General features: G+C 32.2%; 1 protein-coding gene across 2 annotated transcripts in view; it reads right to left on the minus strand.

Annotated features, from left to right (window-relative positions):
- LOC106471576 (autophagy-related protein 13-like) overlaps positions 1–21,689 on the minus strand; it is a 37,074-nt gene extending 15,385 nt beyond the window's left edge. The window contains exons 1-5 of one of the 2 annotated variants that reach the window (XM_022400977.1): positions 21,320–21,688; positions 20,568–20,757; positions 15,390–15,722; positions 6,084–6,313; positions 1,574–1,795 (exon numbers count right to left, since the gene is read on the minus strand). In XM_022400977.1, the coding sequence (XP_022256685.1) occupies positions 1,574–1,795; positions 6,084–6,313; positions 15,390–15,722; positions 20,568–20,726 (944 nt within the window). In that variant the 5' untranslated portion in view covers positions 20,727–20,757; positions 21,320–21,688. Of the gene's footprint in view, positions 1–1,573; positions 1,796–6,083; positions 6,314–15,389; positions 15,723–20,567 lie in introns of both variants that reach the window. The other variant, XM_013932185.2, reaches the window with a different exon arrangement.
- Positions 21,690–22,359: the final 670 nt, after the last annotated feature.

Here is a 22,359-nt window from a genome sequence, read left to right on the forward strand (position 1 = left end):
AAATCTGACAATTCAAGAGAACCTTGAGTTCTAGGCATGTTGTAGCATAAGATAATTAGTGTGCGGACCTTTTTCATTTATATAGTGCTTTGTGAACAGAAATTAGTTAGCATAAATCAGTTAAATGACAAAAAATTAGGTGTCTATTTACTTGTGACCACTCAGTGTACAGTAGCCTAAAAAATTTTGGGGTTAACATCGTTTTCATCTTTCATTTATAATTATATCATTTACCATTTTCTTTTACTTTTCAATCCAAACATTTATAACTTTTTTTTGTTGTTCTATTTATTTATATATTTGTTTTTTATTAATTAATTAAATGATGGGCAGTTTTAGAAATGCATTTGCTAGAAAAATAAAGGCAACATTGCACATGAAGTAAACTTAAACTCTGTGGTATCATGGTTCATTATGTCTTGTCTTCTACATGTTAGAAACTGTTGTGTTGATAGTGGTTGGAATTTTTGGGTGCCTGGATATCCACTTGAATTACCCATCCAGGTAGAATTTTTGGTACCCATTCAAATGCTATTAAATATAATAAAAAAAGTTACTAATCATACTATTAGCTGTGTCTAAAACAACTAATCCAATACAACTAATTTATAGGAAAGACAGCATGAAGTAATAAAGGATGCTGACAATATTTCTCACCCTTCATATAGATGTTAATTCTCCAGTGGTAAGTAAAACAACCAAGAGACTAAAAACATATAAAGCATCATGACCACAAAATGTTCCTCCCTGGGCTTTAAAGGAGGTCAAAGCTCAGATACACGAGTCTCTTTCATTTTTGATAGGTTAATAGAAAGAAAGTGGACAGGTACCTAAATATTGGAGACTATTTTTCAATGTATAATAAGAATTGCCACAGAGGTTACAGCTCATAGCTTTTTCTGTAGTTGGAAAAATACTAAAAACTCAGGCAAAAAAAAAAGGCTTTCAAAATTGTTTTATGAAATATGATGTCACACAACAAATAGAAATCTTGTGTTACTAGCCTATTAACTTTGAGGATCTTACTTATCTAGATGATAGAAATGGTGTGAGCTTGGTATACTTAGATTTTCAAAAAGGTTTTTGATAAGGTGCTACAAAGAAGATTAGCCAAGAATATCACACAGAATAGGTATGCCCTTTGCAGATACAGAAAGAAGTCAGCAGCTAAGGCATTTTCAATTACTGGTGCATCTTTAGACAGAACCAACTTGTACCATAGTTTTCTTCTTAAAGGGATCATTCTAGAAAAATACTGAACTGGGGGATTTCCTCTCTCATTTTTCATTTGCTGACTTCATTCTAGAAGGAGGGCCCGAGATAACTTCTGAGGCTGAGATAACAGCTCAGCTTCTTGCCTAGAAAATTGCATGATGACATAACCATGTGTGGCAGAAAAGGTTTGATAAAAATTATTCCCCCCTCCCATTACTGAGTTTACTGTTTGTTGGTCTCAAGCCATTATTTCAACCACATTAACTTTTTCTTAATACTACAATTAATAAATTATACAAACTTGTACATATTTAAGTAAAAGCTTAATTGCTTGGAATACTGCGTATATATTACTTACCCATTAATGTCTGTCGCCTCAGACTTCTGTGGAAGTTTGTCACATCGATTCACACATTCTTCTTCTGAATTCTCATGATTATCTGTCCCATTTAACTGAGCAGTATTAACACTGTTGCCATTATTTATATGAAGTGGCTGTTCAACAGTAGGGTTTTCTTTAGGAACTGCTGTAGGATCAACAAGATGATTTTCTTTGAAGACAGGAGGTTGTTCAAGTTGACTGAAAAAAAAACAATGAAAATATCATGTTGTGCTACAAGTTCATCCTATATTTAATCCAGCCCTTTTCATATCAACTACAAAAAAATGTATTCAGAAAAGTTTCAACATTTAATAATACATCCATACATTATATACAAAATTATTTTCTAAAGGAAGTCTTAAAATATGCCTTCTTTTTTTTCTCTCAAACAACAAAGTTCATGCATGAGGATGAAAAACTCTGTAATCAATATTAGAGAGAGAACACATTCTTGCCTGGCTTGAATTTAAATAAAATGTTACCTTGCAACCTCTAGCATTTATTCTATACATGTAAATATTGTATACCTTAGTCAGCATAATATCTTAAGACTGAGATTCACATTCATTAATATTTATGTACTGTATATAACCACAAGTCTTCTAACAGTTATGAAAAAGTGCAGAATATGCAATGTAAAACTTGTAGCATTACAGTCTGTTGAGAGTGCTGAACACATTTTCAGAGACTACTTGTCTTGATTTGTGTAATAAGTGTTATATTTTACAAGGAGAAAATTAAAAAAAAAGAAAAAACATTACATATTTTAAAATGAATAAAATAAAGTATACTGAAACATGTATTGAGAGACCATCCCTTCTGTCAAAGATTGTAGGTCTTGCAAGACAAATAGATTCTCATAATAACTATTTGATTTAATCAGTTTCAAATTTATTTCAACTATTTAAGCATTTAATTTATTTCAAAGGGAATTTTATATTTTGCCTCGTGTACTGAAGAGTTAAAAGGGTAATGCATAATACACTCCATTTAGTGTAATAACATAAAAGTATACATGATGATAGGCCTGAAAAAGACTATGATTGGATGTTAAACACTAAACAAATCATTTCTGACAAGGAAATCATATTGGGTTCATCATGTTCACTGCATCAGGTTTTGTTATTTATATTTTCCAAGAATTGAATAACGTGGCTATCAGTATTTATATGAATATTAATGAACCTAACTTTCAGCTTTAAAAACATTATATCAACCTTACACTGTGCTGTCAAGCAATCTATGGTAAAACTACTGAAAAAATGTTAAGTCACGTGAATCATCAATAAATATTATACTGGGCTTGTAGCATATACGTAGGGGCAAACAAATTTTTCCTCATCAGTTCTGATGGTTAGTGGATGGAAAAGTTAATTTCAAACCACATCACTGGGAAAACTTAGGGCTACAAAATAAAATAATCAGATTAGGTTTTAAAGTATTTTAAGAATATAGAATATTCCACAAGACCAGAGTAGAAAACAAAAACACAAATAATTTTATCAAAATTAAAAATTTTATTACACTTTGTCAAAAGTACTTGTCTGAATGATGAATAGCCGAACTAAGGAAAAGAAAAATGAATCTAATCTGTCAAGTACATGTATAATAACTCCAATTCTTATAACCATGATACAAGCAACTGTTTCATCTATGCAAATGTCAATTATTTTTAACAATCACTTGATCACAAACAAATATACATACTTGATATTTCTATCAATCTCAGAAGTCTACGAGACTACCAAGACCACATTTAAGGGGCATTTTAACTGACCTTAAGAGCCCTCTCTAACCTCAAATATATCCCACACATTTTGTTCATTTACAATTCAAGATATGACAGCCTTGTGCTTATTTTAGAATTAATAAAGTTAATGCACTATGTATTGTTAACAATATTTAGAAAAAAAGATGAGCATCATACATTATTTCATATTGCCTCATTAATCTTTGACATTTGCTTCTAACCAGGATTAATTTTATAAATGTACATGTATAATATAAGACAATTAAAATTTAGAATAAGTATTGTCAATCCACATCAGTTCTATAAACAATATCTTAGGTCAGCATCAAAATAATTTTTTTCTATATTATTGAATAGAATACTATAGCGATAGTATATATATAAAAAAAAAAGCTTGAAATATGCACATCCTCACGATTACATAAAAAAATCTTTGAGCTACACTTAATATACTGTTTTAGTATTATTTAAATAGAATTGGTTTTAAATTTGCTAATGGATAATATAAAAGTTTTTATTTTTTAAATAAAAAAAATTTTGCTTACTTAATGACATGCACTTATTCCCATTTAAAACACAAGTTTGTCAGTAAACAATGAAACATCTTACGAGAAATATACAACTTATTTTATTTTGCAGTAAATTTTGTAAATAGTGTAAACAATCACTACACATGACATACAAGCATTTCCCAAAGTTACAATCTATGTATGATACTACCTTGATCTTCAGTTATTATGCTCTTTCCTTAGTCAGATATTGCTATTAACATCCATTTTACCACTAAGTTATCATAAAACTACGATACTGAACCAAGTAAACTTACTTAAAAACTAAGATTTTAAAACAAATATGAAAAACAATTTTTTTAATTAGTTCATGATTGCAGGTCATGTATGTTGATCATGCGAGTTTGTAAATAAATACAACCTGTAATTGTAGTAGCATCAACACACAGAGAAAGAACAATGCTATAGAATTAAATATTTTAATTATAAAGCATCCTTTAAAGAAATCATATTAACCCAAAAATTTGTGTGCATAATGAGAAGTATACTAAAACCTCCTACACTTTTTCTACATATTCATTGGTCAGAATTATTTTTAATAAGTACAAAGGTTAAAGAACTTATAAACTTGTATGGTTTAGGAATTAAACAGATGTTTTAAAGACTTTATAGTGTAACAGAAGTTATGTTACAATACAAGTGTACACAAGCCTTGATTTGACAAAAACCAAAAATAAAAAGGCACTAAGAGAATCCAACCCCCCCCCCTCAATACCTCAGTGTTGTGTTTTTTACTTTTCCAATAATCAATCTAAAATATATACCAAACAATTCCTCACATTCAAAAACATAAGTCTAGGTGCTAAAATTCTCTTTCTATCTCAATCTATTCTCAAGTTTTGATCATTTTTAAAATCCTAATTTGCTATAATTATAATGAAAGCATTTGACCTTGATCTTTGGGCTACATTAATCACAATTTAATCCTGGGGTGACACTCAACCTTTGTTTGAAATTTGATCAAGATCAGAAGAATTTCTTTTGTTTAAGCATATGATGTTCAGTGTAACCTTTGACGTATATATTCACCAAAAGTTAATCTACTGGTCCTTTGGTCCTCGAGGGATACTCAATATGTATACCAAATTTGATCAAAATCCAATTATAATCATACACACCAACACTTAACATGAGTGAAAACAATGCAGCTGCCATCAGATGAAGGTAAAGAAAGTTTAGCAAGGCTAAACATAATAAAAAGTTATATAATAAAAAAAATATCAGACCTTGATCATGACCTAGAGGAATAGTTGTATAAAAAGACAAATATAGTTAAAACTGCATAGGCAATGAAAATATCAAAATTAAATAAAAAGTTGAACAATCACCAAGTTTTTATATATTTTTATTTAAAGAAGGATGATGTTCTGAGCTTGCACTCTTCATCAGATCATACACCTTACAAGAAAGGCACATACGAAGAATTCAAAGAACTTGCATGCATAGTGTTTGGAATGTTGAGTGTGAAAATTCTAAGCAAAATTATATCTATTACATAAAAATTACAAGTCGTGAAAAGCTATGTAGATAACAATTAAAATTTAAATATTAATTGCTATCTTGTTTATATTTTAACTGCTATCTACTTATCTTTTCATGACGTGTACTTTTTATATAATATATGCAATTTTGCTTAGAATTTTCAGGCTCAACACTACAAATACTATTCATGCAGGTTCTTTGAATTTTACACATGCACCTATGTTGTAAACTGTATGATCTGACAAAGAGCACTAGCTTAAAAAGTCACCCTTCTTCAAATAAAAATATATAAAAACTTGGCAATTGTTCAACCTATTATTTAATCTAGAGGAATAGTTGAACAACTTAATATTATATTTTATTAAAAGCACCCTTATCTATGTTTTACAAACATAGATTGAATGTCTTTTTGTGTTTAAAATAAGGAGGTGACTGCATTCTCCAATGGATAACTTTAACTTAAATCAAAACTCCAAACAACTAGAGGATTTAGTCATAACACACCAAATTGGTAACAAAAGGGGAAAAAATGTGAAAAATATAGAATTCTGTCCATCAGCCCTAACCATAACCTCCTCAGATGAAAAAAAAAAAAGACAACTCATACTACACAATAGTCCTAAAAACCCATACTTTAAATCTGCATGCATGCACATATAAAAACATGTGAAACAGATTTACTTACTTTAAGTCTACAAAAACTCCTCCATTTATTCCCTGTGCTCTCTGTTGGTGTTTTGGACTATGATCTGGTTTGAAATAATCACTCTTCAACATTATTGGAGACTGCCGAGCAGACTGTTGGGGTGTGATTGTTAATTTGGTGCGGTAGGCTACAGTAAGGGCTATTGTACCTACTGGAGTACTCACTTGACCAATCCTTGCTTCTTGGTATCCTTCACCAAGTTGATTGTTCTAATAAAGCATAATGAATGTCTGAGAAATAGGTGGGAAACAAAAACTGAAATAGGTCCTACATACACCTATATTTTTATTAATTAATTAATTACAGTATTAAAACTTGAAGCCTTTTGTACACTTGAATAATCATTATGTATGTCAATCAATACTCTGACTAACTAATTACATTGTACACTATCAATTTTGGGGTATTACAAAAACCTGTAAACTGATGTTCAACTGTACAGAAGCTGCATATATTTTTTGTATTAGAATTTTCAATTTGTTGAAATAACGAAAGCTATAAATTTACTATACTAAAAATGTATTTCCGATAGTTACCTCCTCTTTCATAAATAGCTATTCTCTTTCAGTGCTGCCCTTTATATATAAATTTTTATGCATGTCACAAGCCTTTAATCTCCCACTCAATTGGAATTGACTAATTCCAATGAGTCTCTCATGCAAATCATGAAACAACCCTCCACCAATAAGAGTGCGACATACTTTCTTGGTGCATCTGACTCCCTGTACTTAATTCTACTGAACTATCACTTTGAGTTTTGGCAGTAAATGGAATCACCGGTTTTCAGTGGGGAGGAAGGGTGGGAAGTGTGATAAGAGGAAAGTACGTATTGGAAATACATTTTCAGTATAGGAAAATTATAACTTCTGATATGGTACATTACCTCCACTCACTTAAATAGCTGGAATCCTATGTTAAATAGGTGGATGGACCGGTGCAAGGGAATGAAAAGCATTCCTCGAATGTGTCCAAAGGATACTCCCCCATGAGGAGATCTTCAGAATCGAAGATCTCATGTGGGAGACCACACCACTTCTGAACCAGATATACTCTTTGCCTGTTTTTGGAAAATTGTCTCACATATGGGCAGAAAAACAAAGGAGCACAACCAAGTGGGATAGAACTATGGCAGGATAGGGATCCAAACCATACAATATTTATGAAACTCAGTCCCAGAAAATATAAAAGTGGGTAAGAATAAAAACATTTCCCCGAGGTGTGAAGTGGCTAGGGCAAGATGGACCATACATGACAAAACAACTACATCTAAACCCCATGTTGCTGGGAACTGACATCCACATGGAGATAGGATGAGGATCATACTGTTGATAAGTCAACTACAATCCAAAACCTTGCCACCGGGTACCAACATCCATATAGAAGTAGGAAAGAGGATCATACCACTGGCAAGTCAACTACAATCCAAAACCCAAACCAACAGGAACCGTGTGTGGGAAAGAGGATCACTGTTTTCACCTCAAGTTCATGAGACCGAAGGGAATCTATCACCCCCTCCCCCAATCCAAGAATGGGGCACATGAAAATATGGAAAACTGGTAGTTCAATCTGGGAACCTGACATCCAGCACCAAAAAGATGTCTGCTTAACGTAAACCATCTCCCTCAAACTTAAAATTTACAGGAACTGCCCCAAGCACAGTAAGATCCTTGGAATAATAAGCACCAAGGGATAGCGGAATAACCATAATAATCTGCAAGTACCTCCACCGTGAACAACAACACTGATAGAGTAACAAGAATATAAAAAAGGGAAGTAATATAGACATCTGTAATACATGTGTGAGCACTTGTGTTGATTAGTTCAACTCTAAATTGAAAACCCAGACACTGGGTACCAACATCCACATGGGGTAGGACGAGGATGGTAGGAAGAGAGGTGGAGAGTCGAAAGAAACGACAACACCCGAGACAGTGCAATGGGTGACCATGAAACCCTATTTTGAAAAGCAGATCATACTAATTTATTCAGTACAAGGGATGGACAGTTATCCCCTTCTGCTTTATCCATGTAGTCCATGGGTGAGTATAGTCCAGGACAGGTAAACTTGTGAAACAAATCTATTGTGAGGATAAACCTAAAAGCAATCTTGTGGAACACCCCATCTCTGCAGTGTGCCTTGCGTGACCATGGAATGATAATATACAAGTCAACATTGCTTACAGTGTGGATTTGAACAGTTAAAGAACAGTTGGTCAGGTGCCACAGAGCAGGATCGAGAAAGAAAGAGGGACATGCCTATGAAAAAGACGAGGTACACACACTTACATAGACTAAAATGTAACTTACACAATCACAGTCTCATAAGAGTGTGAAGAATGGATGATGATACCCCCAACAAGGAAGAAACAGCTACCCAAAGCAGAGAATGGGAAATGAACATATAAGATGTAGACCTAGTGCTCGGCCTATAAAATACCTCCAATGGATGGCAGGGTAGACATGCAGAAAAAAAGTAAGATGCATGATCACAGTGAAGACACCAGGAAGTGATGATGGGAAGAAGGACACAAGAAATAAAAGGCCAATCAAATCACAATCCAAACCTAATGGGTAAAGATGGGAGGGAAAAAGAAATCACAGACAAAAAAGTGGAGTAAGGGGAAGAAATGTGGGAAATGGATTTAACAGAAAGAAGCACTAAAAACAATAAAGCAATCCACAACATGTATTGGACAGAGAAGGTCATCTGAATCCCTCTGAGAAGAAATGTGGAAGATGGTAAAAAAATGAAAAAGTCGAAAGAAATATACCACACGAGCCACTAAAATGTAGGTTAATAAAATCAATCCAGAACAAAAGAAATGAGCCGAAACAGCCGAGAAAACCAAAGCAGTGCTGGCCAGGAAAGACCTGAAATGGGGTGGCATAGGTGCACAAAATTTTGGGGGAGAATACTAATGGAATAGAAAAAACTAATGTAAACCTGTCTGAACTCAACAGCCAGGACAAGTGGATCGTGAACCAGAGACCAGTGTGTGGGTTAAATAAATAAAATTTAAAAAAAAAAAAAAAAGAAGAGAAGAAGAAGAGAAAGAGGAGGATATCTACTGTTTACTTCAAAGAAAACAAGAAAGAGTGTCCCCTTGGCAAGCAATATAAGCCACCACTGCCAAAAAATCAAAATCAAACAGGATCAGACAAACCATACAAGAAGAGTGTGAACTACAGCACCTTGGACTGGCAGAAGGGTCTGGGTGTGAAAGTGATAAGACCTTTTGACTGGAGACCATAATCCTGAAGCCTACTACTGATAGAACCACCCCCTCCCCCATCTTAGGAGATGAGCATCAGAGAAGAGAAACAATCCAGAAGATGGGTAGGAAATGGTAATCCTGACATCATGAGGGATATGTTGAACTATCAATGCATAAAGATGAAGAGGGAAGGATGTAAATTTAGAGAAAAACCCAAAGTAAAGGCTCAGATAACAGAAAACACTTTCTAATGTATTTGAGGAGAAGAATGGATGGTCCTGATGAAGGGGTGTTTAAAAATACACACCACAAAGAGATTAGAATTCAAGGTATGTAACACGAAAAAGATATCCAGCCAACTATGGAAGTAGTAGAAGAGTATGATAAGACCATCCCCATTTGAAAGGAACACTGAAGCTAGACATGCAATGAATGTTGTTGGTAGAATCCCCCAAATGTGGAAATTGGTTAAAACGCAGACTGCTCCACAAAAGACATATGGAACCAAAACAAGTCCAAAGGTCAAGGTGCTAAAGTAGTATCTAATCACATGGTGAAAAAAAATATTGAAGATAAGAACATGTACCGTGGGCATTCTCAATCCACCCAAATGTGAACAAAGAAAACATTTTAAAACAGGGAAGGCCCAATCAAACCAGAACTCCAAACAGCATTGAGCAAACAAGTCAAATGAAGAAAACCCATCATTAAGACATGTAAAGGATGAGCAGGTGCAGAACATACAAGATGAATAAAGATGATAATGTCTCAGAATGAAACAAAAGAACAACTAAAAAAACTGAATATAGCATTGCATGATGCTTAATGTATAGGAGTAGCCCAAACAAATGGATCAGAAGAGAAAAAGAACTGATCGTAAGACCCTATTAGCATATAAGTGAAATATAAGTAGAACACCGAAAAGAGGAAATGGAAGATAAACATGAACTGTAGGAGTGTCGATAGGGTAAAAATTAAACTAGAAAAAAAAAAAAATCAGCAAGAAAATCTGCCAAATGGTAAGCTAAGACAAAGAATTAAAGCCTATATAGGGTGAGGCTTGCAAGTACCCACTCTTAAAAGAAAAAGATTATAAAACAATAGTCATGAGAAGAGAAAAATTACTGTGAAACGTGTAAAAAACAAACAAAAAACAACACACACACACACACACACACAACTGAGGTCGGCCTATAGCAGATTCTGCAGTAAAGACCTAGAAGGCAATCTATGAGAAGATGGAGGAAAACTGACAAAATCTAGATCGTCTGAAAAATGGGTTCAGCCATTATAGGAGGAAGGCAAGCAATATTTGGAGCAGGTACGGCGGATCCCAGCCCCCACGGGCCCTCACAAACAAAATCAATAGTAAGAAGTATAAATTATAAAGAAAGACAAAAATGAAGTAGTTGATATAGTGTAGTGAAGTAAACATATGTATACGATGTTGTGTTGAAAAAAAATGATATTCAACCTAATTATCGATTAACCCATAAATAGAACCATGAGCAAGCTGAAAATAAATGACACTTATTAAGCCTAATCGAACAAGATATTTAACCAAATTATCGATTAACCCAAAAGTAGACCTACAGGTAAACCGAAAATAAACACTGGTGAAGCCTAATTGAACAATACAAAACAAAGGATATTACTAAGCACTAAAATAAAAACTTAAAAGAACAATAAGTAGGTACAATATTGGGAGAAGTTTGTGTGGACCCCAGCTCAAGGGTTCCACCGAAACCAAGTGAATAGAAAGAAGGATAAGAGAAAAATAATAATGAAGATTAAATAAATGTGAATGTATAAAATTAACTTTCTCAACGCTGGCTTGGTCAATTTGGCCGACCACGTGACCTCTATGCACTTGTTTAAAGTCTATATATATTTAATACTTCTAACTTCCAATATAGTGTGTATGTCTTCACAAAATTTGGCAGTCTTTCAGCTAATATTACAAGTCCTTCACGTACAAAAAATATTTTTAGTGAAGTATTTTTGATAAAATAAAAATTTGTCTACAAATATATTAAGCATTTGTTCTAAATAGTCCATGTGCAAAGTAATTTTCATATTAAACTTAAAAATACTTTTCCTTTGTGTAATCCTAATGCCTCCGAAATACATTTCAAATTTTTTTTTTCACTAAAACTGTATAGTTTCCTTTATCTACCCTATCTGAAAACGGGATCGGTCAATTCAACTGACCTTGTAACCACACACACACACAGAAATTTAAATTACCCTTTTTTTTTCTTTCTAGAATGACTTCAAGTTGTAACATGAAGCTACATTCATTTATCTTAAGTAGCTCTAAGTTTGTAACAGTATACATCTATTTATGATTACATTTTCTTTTATTGCCCTTTGAACCATATCTAACTTCTATCTGCACCATTATAAGTTTTAAATCGTTCTGGGAACATACAGCTTACATTACTCTAATGAATTACAATACCCACGAGCAACTTGCATCTGTGCCAAGTGAAACATTTCTATTATATTATTATTATTACTATTATTCATTTTACCTAATTCTTCTGAACTAACCCAAAATGATCCCTATTTTTACATTTTAGTTACTTTTATAAGTATACATAAAGAATAAACAATCTTCTTTTTTTCTTGATGTTGATTGTCAACGAGAGTTAACCCTAATTTTTGTTTTTACTAATCGTAATAATCCATTTAATTTTTACTCAATTAAATGATGCACCAAAAAATACAGACTAATAACATGCAAAAAGTAGACAAATTCCCTTACCTCTCAATTTTTCTGGCTTTCTAACAATGCGACAAAAGCCATTACAAATTCATCCAAGTTAGTTTTTAACTTTCTCTTGGGAATGATGTTGGTACTCTGAGTGAAATTGACATTTAACTGTTCAAAACATAACATTATACAATACGTAATTTGATAGATGAAAACCTTGACTTTCTATTGATTATAAGTAATATATAATTAAACGTAAGAGAAATATCAACAAATTCTGAAAGAGAGGATATGACAGGTGGGTGTGGCAGGAAGGGTCTGATTTTCTTTGTAACCAAAGAAAATTGAAGACTATAAAAATTATGGTTTGTTTGAGTAATGATGATTTTATAGAGAGTAATTTACATTTAATTTTGTATTTTTTTGAGGGGTGATGGATAAAATAGGGATGATGAGATGCTAAGACAAAATGTGTCACATGGGTCACCCTCGAGGAAATTTAGGATTTTTTAAATATTGCCCTACAGAATTAAGAACTTAAAACTTGTATATTATTAAAATATGGATTATGAGCTAAGATTTTAAGCTATTCTAATTGGTATAACGAAAAAAAGTAGTTTAATAAAATTCTGAATGTAAGACACTAAAACCTTGTGTGATGCACAGTAAAGGATACCTGTGGTGATAGGGCTAAAGAAGTGTGTAGTAACAATAACATATGTATAAGGCTTGATGTATGAAAGAAAAAACAAATATTTAGACAAATGATTGATATACCAGTAAGACGAATTACAGGTAATCCTAAGCAACTAGTATCGGAGAAAAGCTACAAATATGACTACTTGCTAACCTGAATTTGGCTACGAGTATTAACCAATCTAACAAAACTTATGTTATGGAACCCAAATAACTAGAGATAATAATATTAACAATAAAATTATTTAAAAACCATAACATTAGAACATCTCATCTTTCCAAAGTCGGCAGGTTGTATTTCAAATATGTGGGCCCCCAATCTCAAATTGAGGCCCGACAAAAGTCAGTTCATTGGATGATCAATCTCCTGATGAAGTAAAGCCAAGAATCTTCTCTGAAGCCTGTGTAAACATCCTAATAGAACACAGAACCTCCAAAGTGGTAACGTAGGATTCATAATGCAACATGAATAACCAAACACAACTATGTTGGCAGAAACAAATAAAAAGTTCTATAACCGGGTAAAAATATAAAATAATTCCACTTTGGAATAACTCAAGTTACAAATATCACAACTGTATAATAAAGAATAAACTAACAAACCCAACAACAGGACATTACACTGCAGTTTACCTTTGTCCCTGAAATCAGCTCAAGAATTATCCACACTTGGACGAATCTAGCCATTAAACACAATATTCCTGTCAACGTCAAATTCTCTCAAAAGCCTGGCCCTAAATTAAAATCGTTACTAAACAAGAATTATTTAGAATCACACAATACCAATGTCATTTACAAAATAACATGCAATAACTGCCCAGAATTCTACATCGGAGAAACAGGAAGAACATTGGAAACCAGATTCACAGGACACAATAAAAAACCATCCCATGTTTTCCACCATTGCATCTCAAAAAACCATAGTATATCTATTAAAAACACAGTAATTCTAAACAAAGAACCAAACATAAAAATAAAGGAATCCATCTTAGTTCAACAAAACAGCCCTACTCTAAACCAATACTCTGGGGTGCCAAGAAAATATCTTCTAAGTCGTGAAACAGTATCTGGTCACGTGACCTCTTTGTTCCATACTGTGTACATCTGTGTCATTGTAAGCTAATTGTACTTGATGATCACAAAACCTTGTTGAAATGTTGTACATTTGCTGTTATGTTAAACTTATATTAAAGTTTTTCTTCATTACCCTTTCAAGTCATCTCCAAGCATTATTAATCTCAAAGTGAGTTCCTCATCATTAAATTAGTAAAAGAATAAACTTGTTTAGAGAAATTAATACAAAGATATGGAAAAATATTAAAACAAAACACTTGAAGAGAGCACAAATTAAATGTTATAACACAAGTACTGCCAAACGAGAAGTGATAGTTTGGTAGAATTTAATAGAGGGAGTCACAAGCATCAAAAGAGTAGGTCGCACTCTAATTGGTGGAAGGTTGTTACATGACGATTTCCATGAGAGCTGCATTGGAATCAGTCAATTCCAACTGAGTGGGAGATTATAGGCTTGTGACATGCGTAATTTTGTTTTTGCATATAGAGGGCAGCACTGCACTAGAATAGCTATTTATGCGAGAGGAGGTAACTATCAGAAATACAATTTCAGTATGGGAAAATTATAACTAAATTATAATGTGTAAAAAATTTTTTATGGCATAAATATGTACATTTTAACCCAGTACTAATCAGTGACTTGATAGAAATGCTTCCTAATGTAGTTTGTTTTCATAATTCTCAAAGTAAGAACAATTACTACTAAAAGTTAATGAATATAAAAAGTTACATTATAAAAACATCTTTGTCAAATTTCCAATTAAATTTTAACAGTTTTCTAGGAGACATTGTAAGGGCTTATAGTAAATATTGATATATATTTCCCCCTACAGTTGTTGAGACTTACAGACTGACATTTCTTGTATGTGACATCATAAATGTAGTTGTCATAAGCAGCGATAATAAAAAAAATAAAAAAAAAGAACTCCTTCGAGTTGTTTCCAGTTCTTCTAAATTTCCTTTTAAAATTGTTGGTTCATCCATACAGGCATTAGATCTAATTATTTTCCATTAAAACCATAAGTTAGTGCTCATTTCACTTTATTCAGCCTAGTTTTATACAAATAGTTTATAATCTGCTCTACTCAACATATTTAAACTTTTCCTGTCACTATTTTCAAAGTAGTGTTTCATTCAGACCACATACAACATAATAAAAGGATGGGAACTAAGGGCTGTAATAATAAAACCTCAGAGAAGGGAAATCACAAAGTTTAATTATAATCTGGAAGTACATTATATGATAGTATCTTAGCAACTTAAAACCTATGCTTTGTGCTGGACAGAATAATTCTATATAAAAACAACAAACAAACAAATAAGAACATCTTGCAAGTTCATTGTTTACAGACCAGACATCTTGGAGATCTGCATAAATGTAAGTTTTTATTTTCATTCTTCTTTGTAAATTATGCTAAACAAATGTTACAAAATGACAGTAAATTAATTATTAAATATTTTTGAGATAAAAATGATGAAACAGTGTCAATTACTAAGGTGAATTAATATTTGAAATTTGATATGCAGGTATGCAACAGACATTTAAAAAGTCATAATAAGGTTAATGTGGAATCCTACATATACCTGAATATCTCCCATGTATACTCTGTAACAAATGACGAACGAGTCTGGACCTTGACGGGATGACAGTTTGTATGCTGGTGTAACACGAGATACAGCTATGAGTGATTTCAAAAGGAGACTCATTCGGCTATATACAGTAGGTATAACCCGGGCCATTGGATCACATTTTTCAGTCATTCCTAAACTCCAAGTTTCTAACACTAATGTGTCACCATCTACAGTCTTTAAAGATATTTCTGTGCACATGTTTGTACCAAACATGGGAAGTTGGTTTGCTAGAGCCTTTTTTGCTTCTGCTTGAACTTCAGGTAGGTCTTTTATAGCAACATTAAACTGAAAATCAAAATATTTTTTTTTATTCCAAAAAGTTTTGTCTATAGCAGCACATGAAATTTAACAAGAAATATCTCAAAATTTTAAATTATCATAAATCACCCTTATACAGCAGTTACCACAATAACTATAAATACCTAGTTTTCTCAACTATTACAACTTTAAGTTTAAACCTTGATTTCTACAAGTACATTTAGAAAAAAATTATGTCAGTTAAACAAGATATTTATACAAAGTATGCTGGAGATAATAGATAACTTCAGAATTATTGATAAATCCTTTATCACGTGTAAAATGCATGACAATAGCAACACATTTCTAGAAAGGTATTCAGAGAGTGAAAAACTTGCCCTGCAATGTTTTGTGACTTTTGTAGAAAGTAATCTGTAATATATTCCAAAGAATTACTCATCCTCAAAAATGTAAGTCAAGTTCCAAAATCCTCTATCTCTATTTATTCTCTAGCATTGTTTCTCAAAATCCCCATTTGCTACCATTATAACAAAAGCTAACTTTCAGTATGACCTTGACCTTTGAGTTGCATTCAACAAAAGATAACCAACTGGTCGTTGGGAGACACTCAACCTTTATACCAAATTTGATCAAAATATCTTGAAAAATTTTAAGTTATTCTATTCACAAACTGATAGTGACACACACACACACACAAGTAATACCGCTGCTGCTGGGTGAGTAAAAATATTCATAACAAACAATTTTATCAACTGTTGTAAAAAAACTAATATACTGCAGACTTTCATGCACACATTACTTTGAAATAAAAATATGTTTCCTAAAAAGTTTATAGTCATGTTGCATATTTTGATTACTAAATTTACTTGTAAAATAGTAATCTGCAGAATGTTGAATCTATCTTACTACATTACACTAACAATATTTAAACACGCATCCAGGAAAGAAAAAAACTCCTTTTGTATAATAATAAAAGTTTCATAACATGCTTTGTCAAGTTAAACAAGTGTTATTGCAAGGATTAAAGCAATGAATAAATGTACCACATACATTCAATACATATAAAAATGTAAACAATTATTTTTAATGTTGAATAATAAACTGACAAACATTGACTTACAAGTATGATGAAAATTATTTTATGCATGTATATATTTATATATATATATATAATGTTTTTAACAATATTGGACTGTCATCTGAAGAACACAGACCAAACTTCTGTTGAAGTATTAAGTATCTTCTATACCTAAAATAATTTCCTTTACGCTTATAAATAATTGTTTGTCAATTTAATGTTGTATCACTAATATTCCTACATACAAAAGCATTTAGTGATGAAAGTAAAGAGATCCCCAACCTCAAGAACTTAATTAACATGTTCAATGCCATGTCAGCCACATGTGGCTCAGTACTGTTCAAACTGCACTGGCCACCAATGACTGACAAGTGAGAGTTCAAGCCACATTGGTTGTTTGTGGCCAACACTTATAAGATTACAAATATAATTTGCTGAAAATTAATTGCTATTACAGATATTGAACAAAAAATATGAGTTTGACAAACTTAGTTTTGTCAAAAATAGTTATTGCAAGTTTTTATGCTGTTTATCAAAGGCATAAAAGCATCTATGTGGATTGTTCTAGCAATTTGGGCAATATGTTAGCACTCTTTTTTATTTTCTTTTATGCTTCTGCTCTTCCCATTTCTTTTTTTTAAAGACTGGAACACATTCATTAGATGTTACTGCATCCATTTCACTAAAGAAATCCCTTTGGCTTGAGTGAAAGTTTAAGGCATTGGCAAGGAACTTTTTTAACTTCTATTTCTGTTAAAGAACAATTAAGTTGGAAAAGCTTGAACTTTCCAGAGAATAAAGCTGTTGGCTCTGATACATGCTGTTCAAAATAAGTTGTAGGAGTTTGTGATCCAGAAGCTGATAAACCCCAGGACTGAACCTAGGGTTGAAGGCCTTGATGCATAAATCATTAACTATGTAATATTTTCCCAAGTATGAAATTCCATTCATATTGCTTGAAAAAAAAGAAAAAGAAGGTATGTTTCCATGATAATTTTTGTTATCATTTATTTTTCAATTTTCACGTTAAAATTAGCCTCAGATGCAAATTTGTCTATTTCGTCAACTCCTTGCAGCAGGATGACCTAGCAATTAATTTGTAGAATAAGAGAGGGAGAGAAAAAAATCACATTAAAGACTACTTTGAGTATTTCTTGAATATTTTTTTCCATTAATTTAAATAAAAAACAAAATATTAAAATAAAGTTGAATGTAAATGCCACCTGACAAAAAGTAGAACCATACCTTTGTCCTGTACTAAACTAATAACATCTGCCACTTCATTATGGGAATTCCCATATCTCACTACTGTATCAAAAATCTCTAAATTCTGCATCTTATGAAGATTGGCAGTGAGCAACTCTAGATCTTTACAATTATCTAAAAATAACTAGCCAACATGCTCAGTTACAAATACAAGATAAGCATTGACAGTAACATTCACTAACTTACAGTATCTGACAAGAAACTTAAATCCCATGTACATATCCAAACACGAGGCATCTAAATTGATTTTAAGTCCACTTAAAACAGCCTGTCAAAACAATAAAGGTAACTGTCCTAATCAGAAAAATTTACATTTATCCTACTGCAATTATTGATGATGCCAGATACAGACTTCATTATACACCAAGTTGTTTAGCTTCGTAGAGAATTTCCTGATGATTGGATAATTGGTTAAGAGGTAATTGTAAATATTCTTTTGTAAGAAGTGTCTTCAAAAGGTACATGAATAATTTTGGGAGTTTGAAAATTAAGGAATAATTTTGGGTCATGGAGAGGAAAAAAAGGAGGAAATTGCAAAAACTTGGAATGAAAAGCAGAAGAAAAGAAAAAGCAAGGAAGGGAAGAAGAGGAAATTAACTGTATACTAGCTACTGGGTTTTGTTGTTGAAGCTATAGCACTAAGTACAAGAAAATATGAATCTAATGAGATTAAAAAAAAAAAAGGAAACAGACTACTGATGATAAATTAATTTGAATCTTTTGCAGCAAGCTTATTTTTGAACAAGAAAATAAAATTAGCTTAAATGCTGAAATTGTATAGTGCAATACATGTAAAAAAAATTGGGTTTTAGTTTTATGAAATAAAAAACTATGGCAAGAGAGTGCAGTGGCTGATTGGGTAAGAGTGAGAGGGGGTCATGTCCCCTCTCGGAAGATGTAGTTTTTAAAAGAAAATAGCACATGTTAGAACCTATTTCCTGAGACATCAGAAGTAAGTTACTCACTGAATTTAAGTCTTGAACAGTACTTAACAAGTACATAAGGATTTTTTTTACAAATCAAGAAGGAAAAAAACAAACTCTTACTTAGATTAAATTATTATTTCGTTTACCGCAATGAACATTTTTTTTTCTATTATTATGTTTGTTAACAAAAATACAAATAAACTGACAAAAATGGAAGAACATTGATGTCAAACAAATATGCATCCTCATTCACCCCAATTTTTGTGTGTGTGTGTGAAATCTAGGTCTTTTAGTCTCAAACTATGTGTTATGGTTTTTCTTTTATGTATTGCATTATGATATTTTGTCAAATATCTGTACATGAAGGAGAAAAATTGATATTTTCATATTCAGCATACAGGAATTACTGTAGAACATGTAAACATTAGGACAATAAAACCAATGCAAGCCTGTGTTACTGAAGTTATTGTTTTACAAACTTCATCTTACAAGCTTCACAAATGTTCATCTATACAATTTTTTCCAGCCGATCCCATCTGAACTTATTCATCATAGAAGAATCAATGTCCTTTACACAATGGGTATATTTATTCTGCTCAATGATATGACCAAACCAGAGACTTGTGATCTAAACCTTTCCTGCACAAGTTTCATGATGTAAATAAAATCTCATAAAAACATTGGCAAAGCATGATATACAGGGATTGGTCATAACTGATACAAATGACCAATCAGATAACATCTTGCAAAACTGTCACGTCAAAACTTCCAATTTTAAAACATCCACAATTATCGCCATACATATCACACAACTATGAGAAACCTTGACCTTTCATGAACCTGACTGCTTCTCTATTGCTTTATATGTTAAGCCTAACTTCCCTTTTACTTGTAGAATAGCCTCTTCAAATGTTGCCATCTCATATGCTAAAAAACAGAAATGTTCTTTGTTTTCAATTTACAATAAACTTCATTCCTTATTCCCATATGTTTTTTGTGCATGTTCACTAGTGCAATACTGGTAAAGGTTGTTTTCCAGTAATATTTTATAAGGTCTGGTATGCAAGAACTGTGTGTCAAATACTTTAATATTTAACATTGAGGCTCAAGTGTTTCACTTTCAGATCTTATTTCACTCTATAAACTTGGCCAACTTGGGTGCACAAGTTTATATTTGTGTTAGGGATATATTTTGTCAAATTCATTTCAATATTTCTTGATTATTAAAGGAAATTATCTTTGCAATGGGCTGTCACATAAACCTGAATAAAGCATATGTAGGGCTGATATACTTATCAGACCTGCTACCAAAGCTAGCTTGTACCAATGTAATAATCTCCATTTAATTGAGTATATTTTGTAGATTGTGAGCATATTCTTTGTTTTTTTTAATGATTTGATAAACATTTGTTTTATTAAAAACCTTAGTAGTAAAGTTTCAATTGTTCTTGACCAGAATAAAGGATTCAGTACAGATTGACCAATCATTGGATATTATTATGATTAATAAAATTTAAGAATGAACATCAGCTTACACAATAACATACCTCACTTAATATAACTCTCATTTTAACCAAATTTTCAAATTTCAAAAATACTTACCCACTCTGCTCCACATGAATAAGGTTTTGATCTGGTCTTAATTCTTTCTCCAAGTCTTGACTGAACTATGACTTGCGCAGCTTTAATTGCAAGGAATTTCATAAATTTTTCCAAATCACGACGATCTTGAGATGAGAGTTTAACTTTTACAGACATCATTGTAGAGGCAAATTTTCCACTTCTGTTAACACTAACAGTGAAGTATGAGAATTAAATTCTATAAGCTATAACAGTATAAGGTCCTAAACATTAACCGGAGAAGTCATATGTAATGATGGAAACGTATTTATTTTGTATTCCACCAAATTTAGATATATTAAGTTGACTTATAGTGCACTGCTTTATTTGTTCAAATGCAGGGCCAGAAGTCCAAGAACAATGAACTACACAATACCAACACGTTAACACTATTGAAAATTTGTTCTTCAAACCATTTCATAAAAACTAAGTAATTTTATGGGCATACGTTAATTATAGTCGATATATTATGTAGTTAAAAAAAATAAACTAAAATCACATTAAAGCTTGAGTTACAACAAGTGACCAACAATCAAAAAAAAAATGTTTTTAACTTATACTTATAAGTTGTATTATTTATTATTAATTCAATAGTTTAAACTTCTGACTAAAAATTGTAAGAATAAAATGTCTGCATTAAACTCTGAGTTTGAAGTAAGTAAACAAGCGCTACACAAGTGAGATCCGCAAATTCCAATTACGTGAGTAGTACCAATAGAAAAACAGTATCACACCCAAAAATATATCAATTATCAATACGATATTGATCAATTCATCTTCGGTTCACGTCTTTGCTCAATTCGAATACTTGTAAGTTGTAGTATTACTATTACTACTAATGTTAGGCCTAATTCAGTTATAAACTAACTCGTTCGATCTCCACTAGCCCTCTGAAGTCATGCAAAATAAATTTGCTTTTAGTTTTAGAGTTATGAAAGCAAACTTGGCTGGCGTAAATTACTCATTTCCAAACTGATATCGCTTAAAATACGGTTAGCCTGATAACCTTTTCGTCGAAATGGAAGAGCAAAACATCCTCTACAAAACACAACCATACGAATATACATAAATATAGCCATGTTAACAGCATATTTCCCATCATGCACGAGTAATATACCAAACAGATCATGTGGCAACCACATAGCCAAGTACAGAGGGCGTGTACAACTCGTGAAATATTATGGGGATTCCGGCCGAAAATATCGTTGACAGCGGGGGCACCCAACTAATTAAACAATGCATTCTAATTTTATTCTAAGTAGAAACGTAAGAAAAGTTTAATCAATTAGCTTACTCTGATCAGAAGTTATTAATATTTGTAATATGGTAACAACAGGATATTTAAAAATTTGGCAGATAATTGGAGGAAATACTGTCAGAATGTAGTGTAAAAATTCTACAGTAAGGGGTCAGCCTTACATTTATTTCGCTTCATATTTCCCAAATGGCAGTGTTATCAAACCTAAAACTTGTGCAGGAAATGGCAAAAAACATTAAGAAAAACTGACAAAATTTCTGAGGATAGTAGAAGATATTGTGTCAAATGAGTCCATTACCTGTTTTATTTTACACCTTTAAAATGCCAGTGGGAAGAATTCTGAAATTGTAACTGGAAATGACAGAAAATCAGTAAAAAAATCCTTATAAAATTCGATAAAATTGTGAGGTGCATGGGGTGAGCTTTCTTGATGGAACCCGTTTGGATTTAGACGTTGTCGAGTCCATTAGTAGCCACGTCAATGATCATTTGTGGGTGACTAGAGAGGCTAAAATA

The sequence above is a fragment of the Limulus polyphemus genome, unplaced genomic scaffold (genome assembly GCF_000517525.1).
Source record: "Limulus polyphemus unplaced genomic scaffold, Limulus_polyphemus-2.1.2 Scaffold113, whole genome shotgun sequence".
NCBI classification, from domain to species: Eukaryota; Metazoa; Arthropoda; class Merostomata; order Xiphosura; family Limulidae; genus Limulus; species Limulus polyphemus.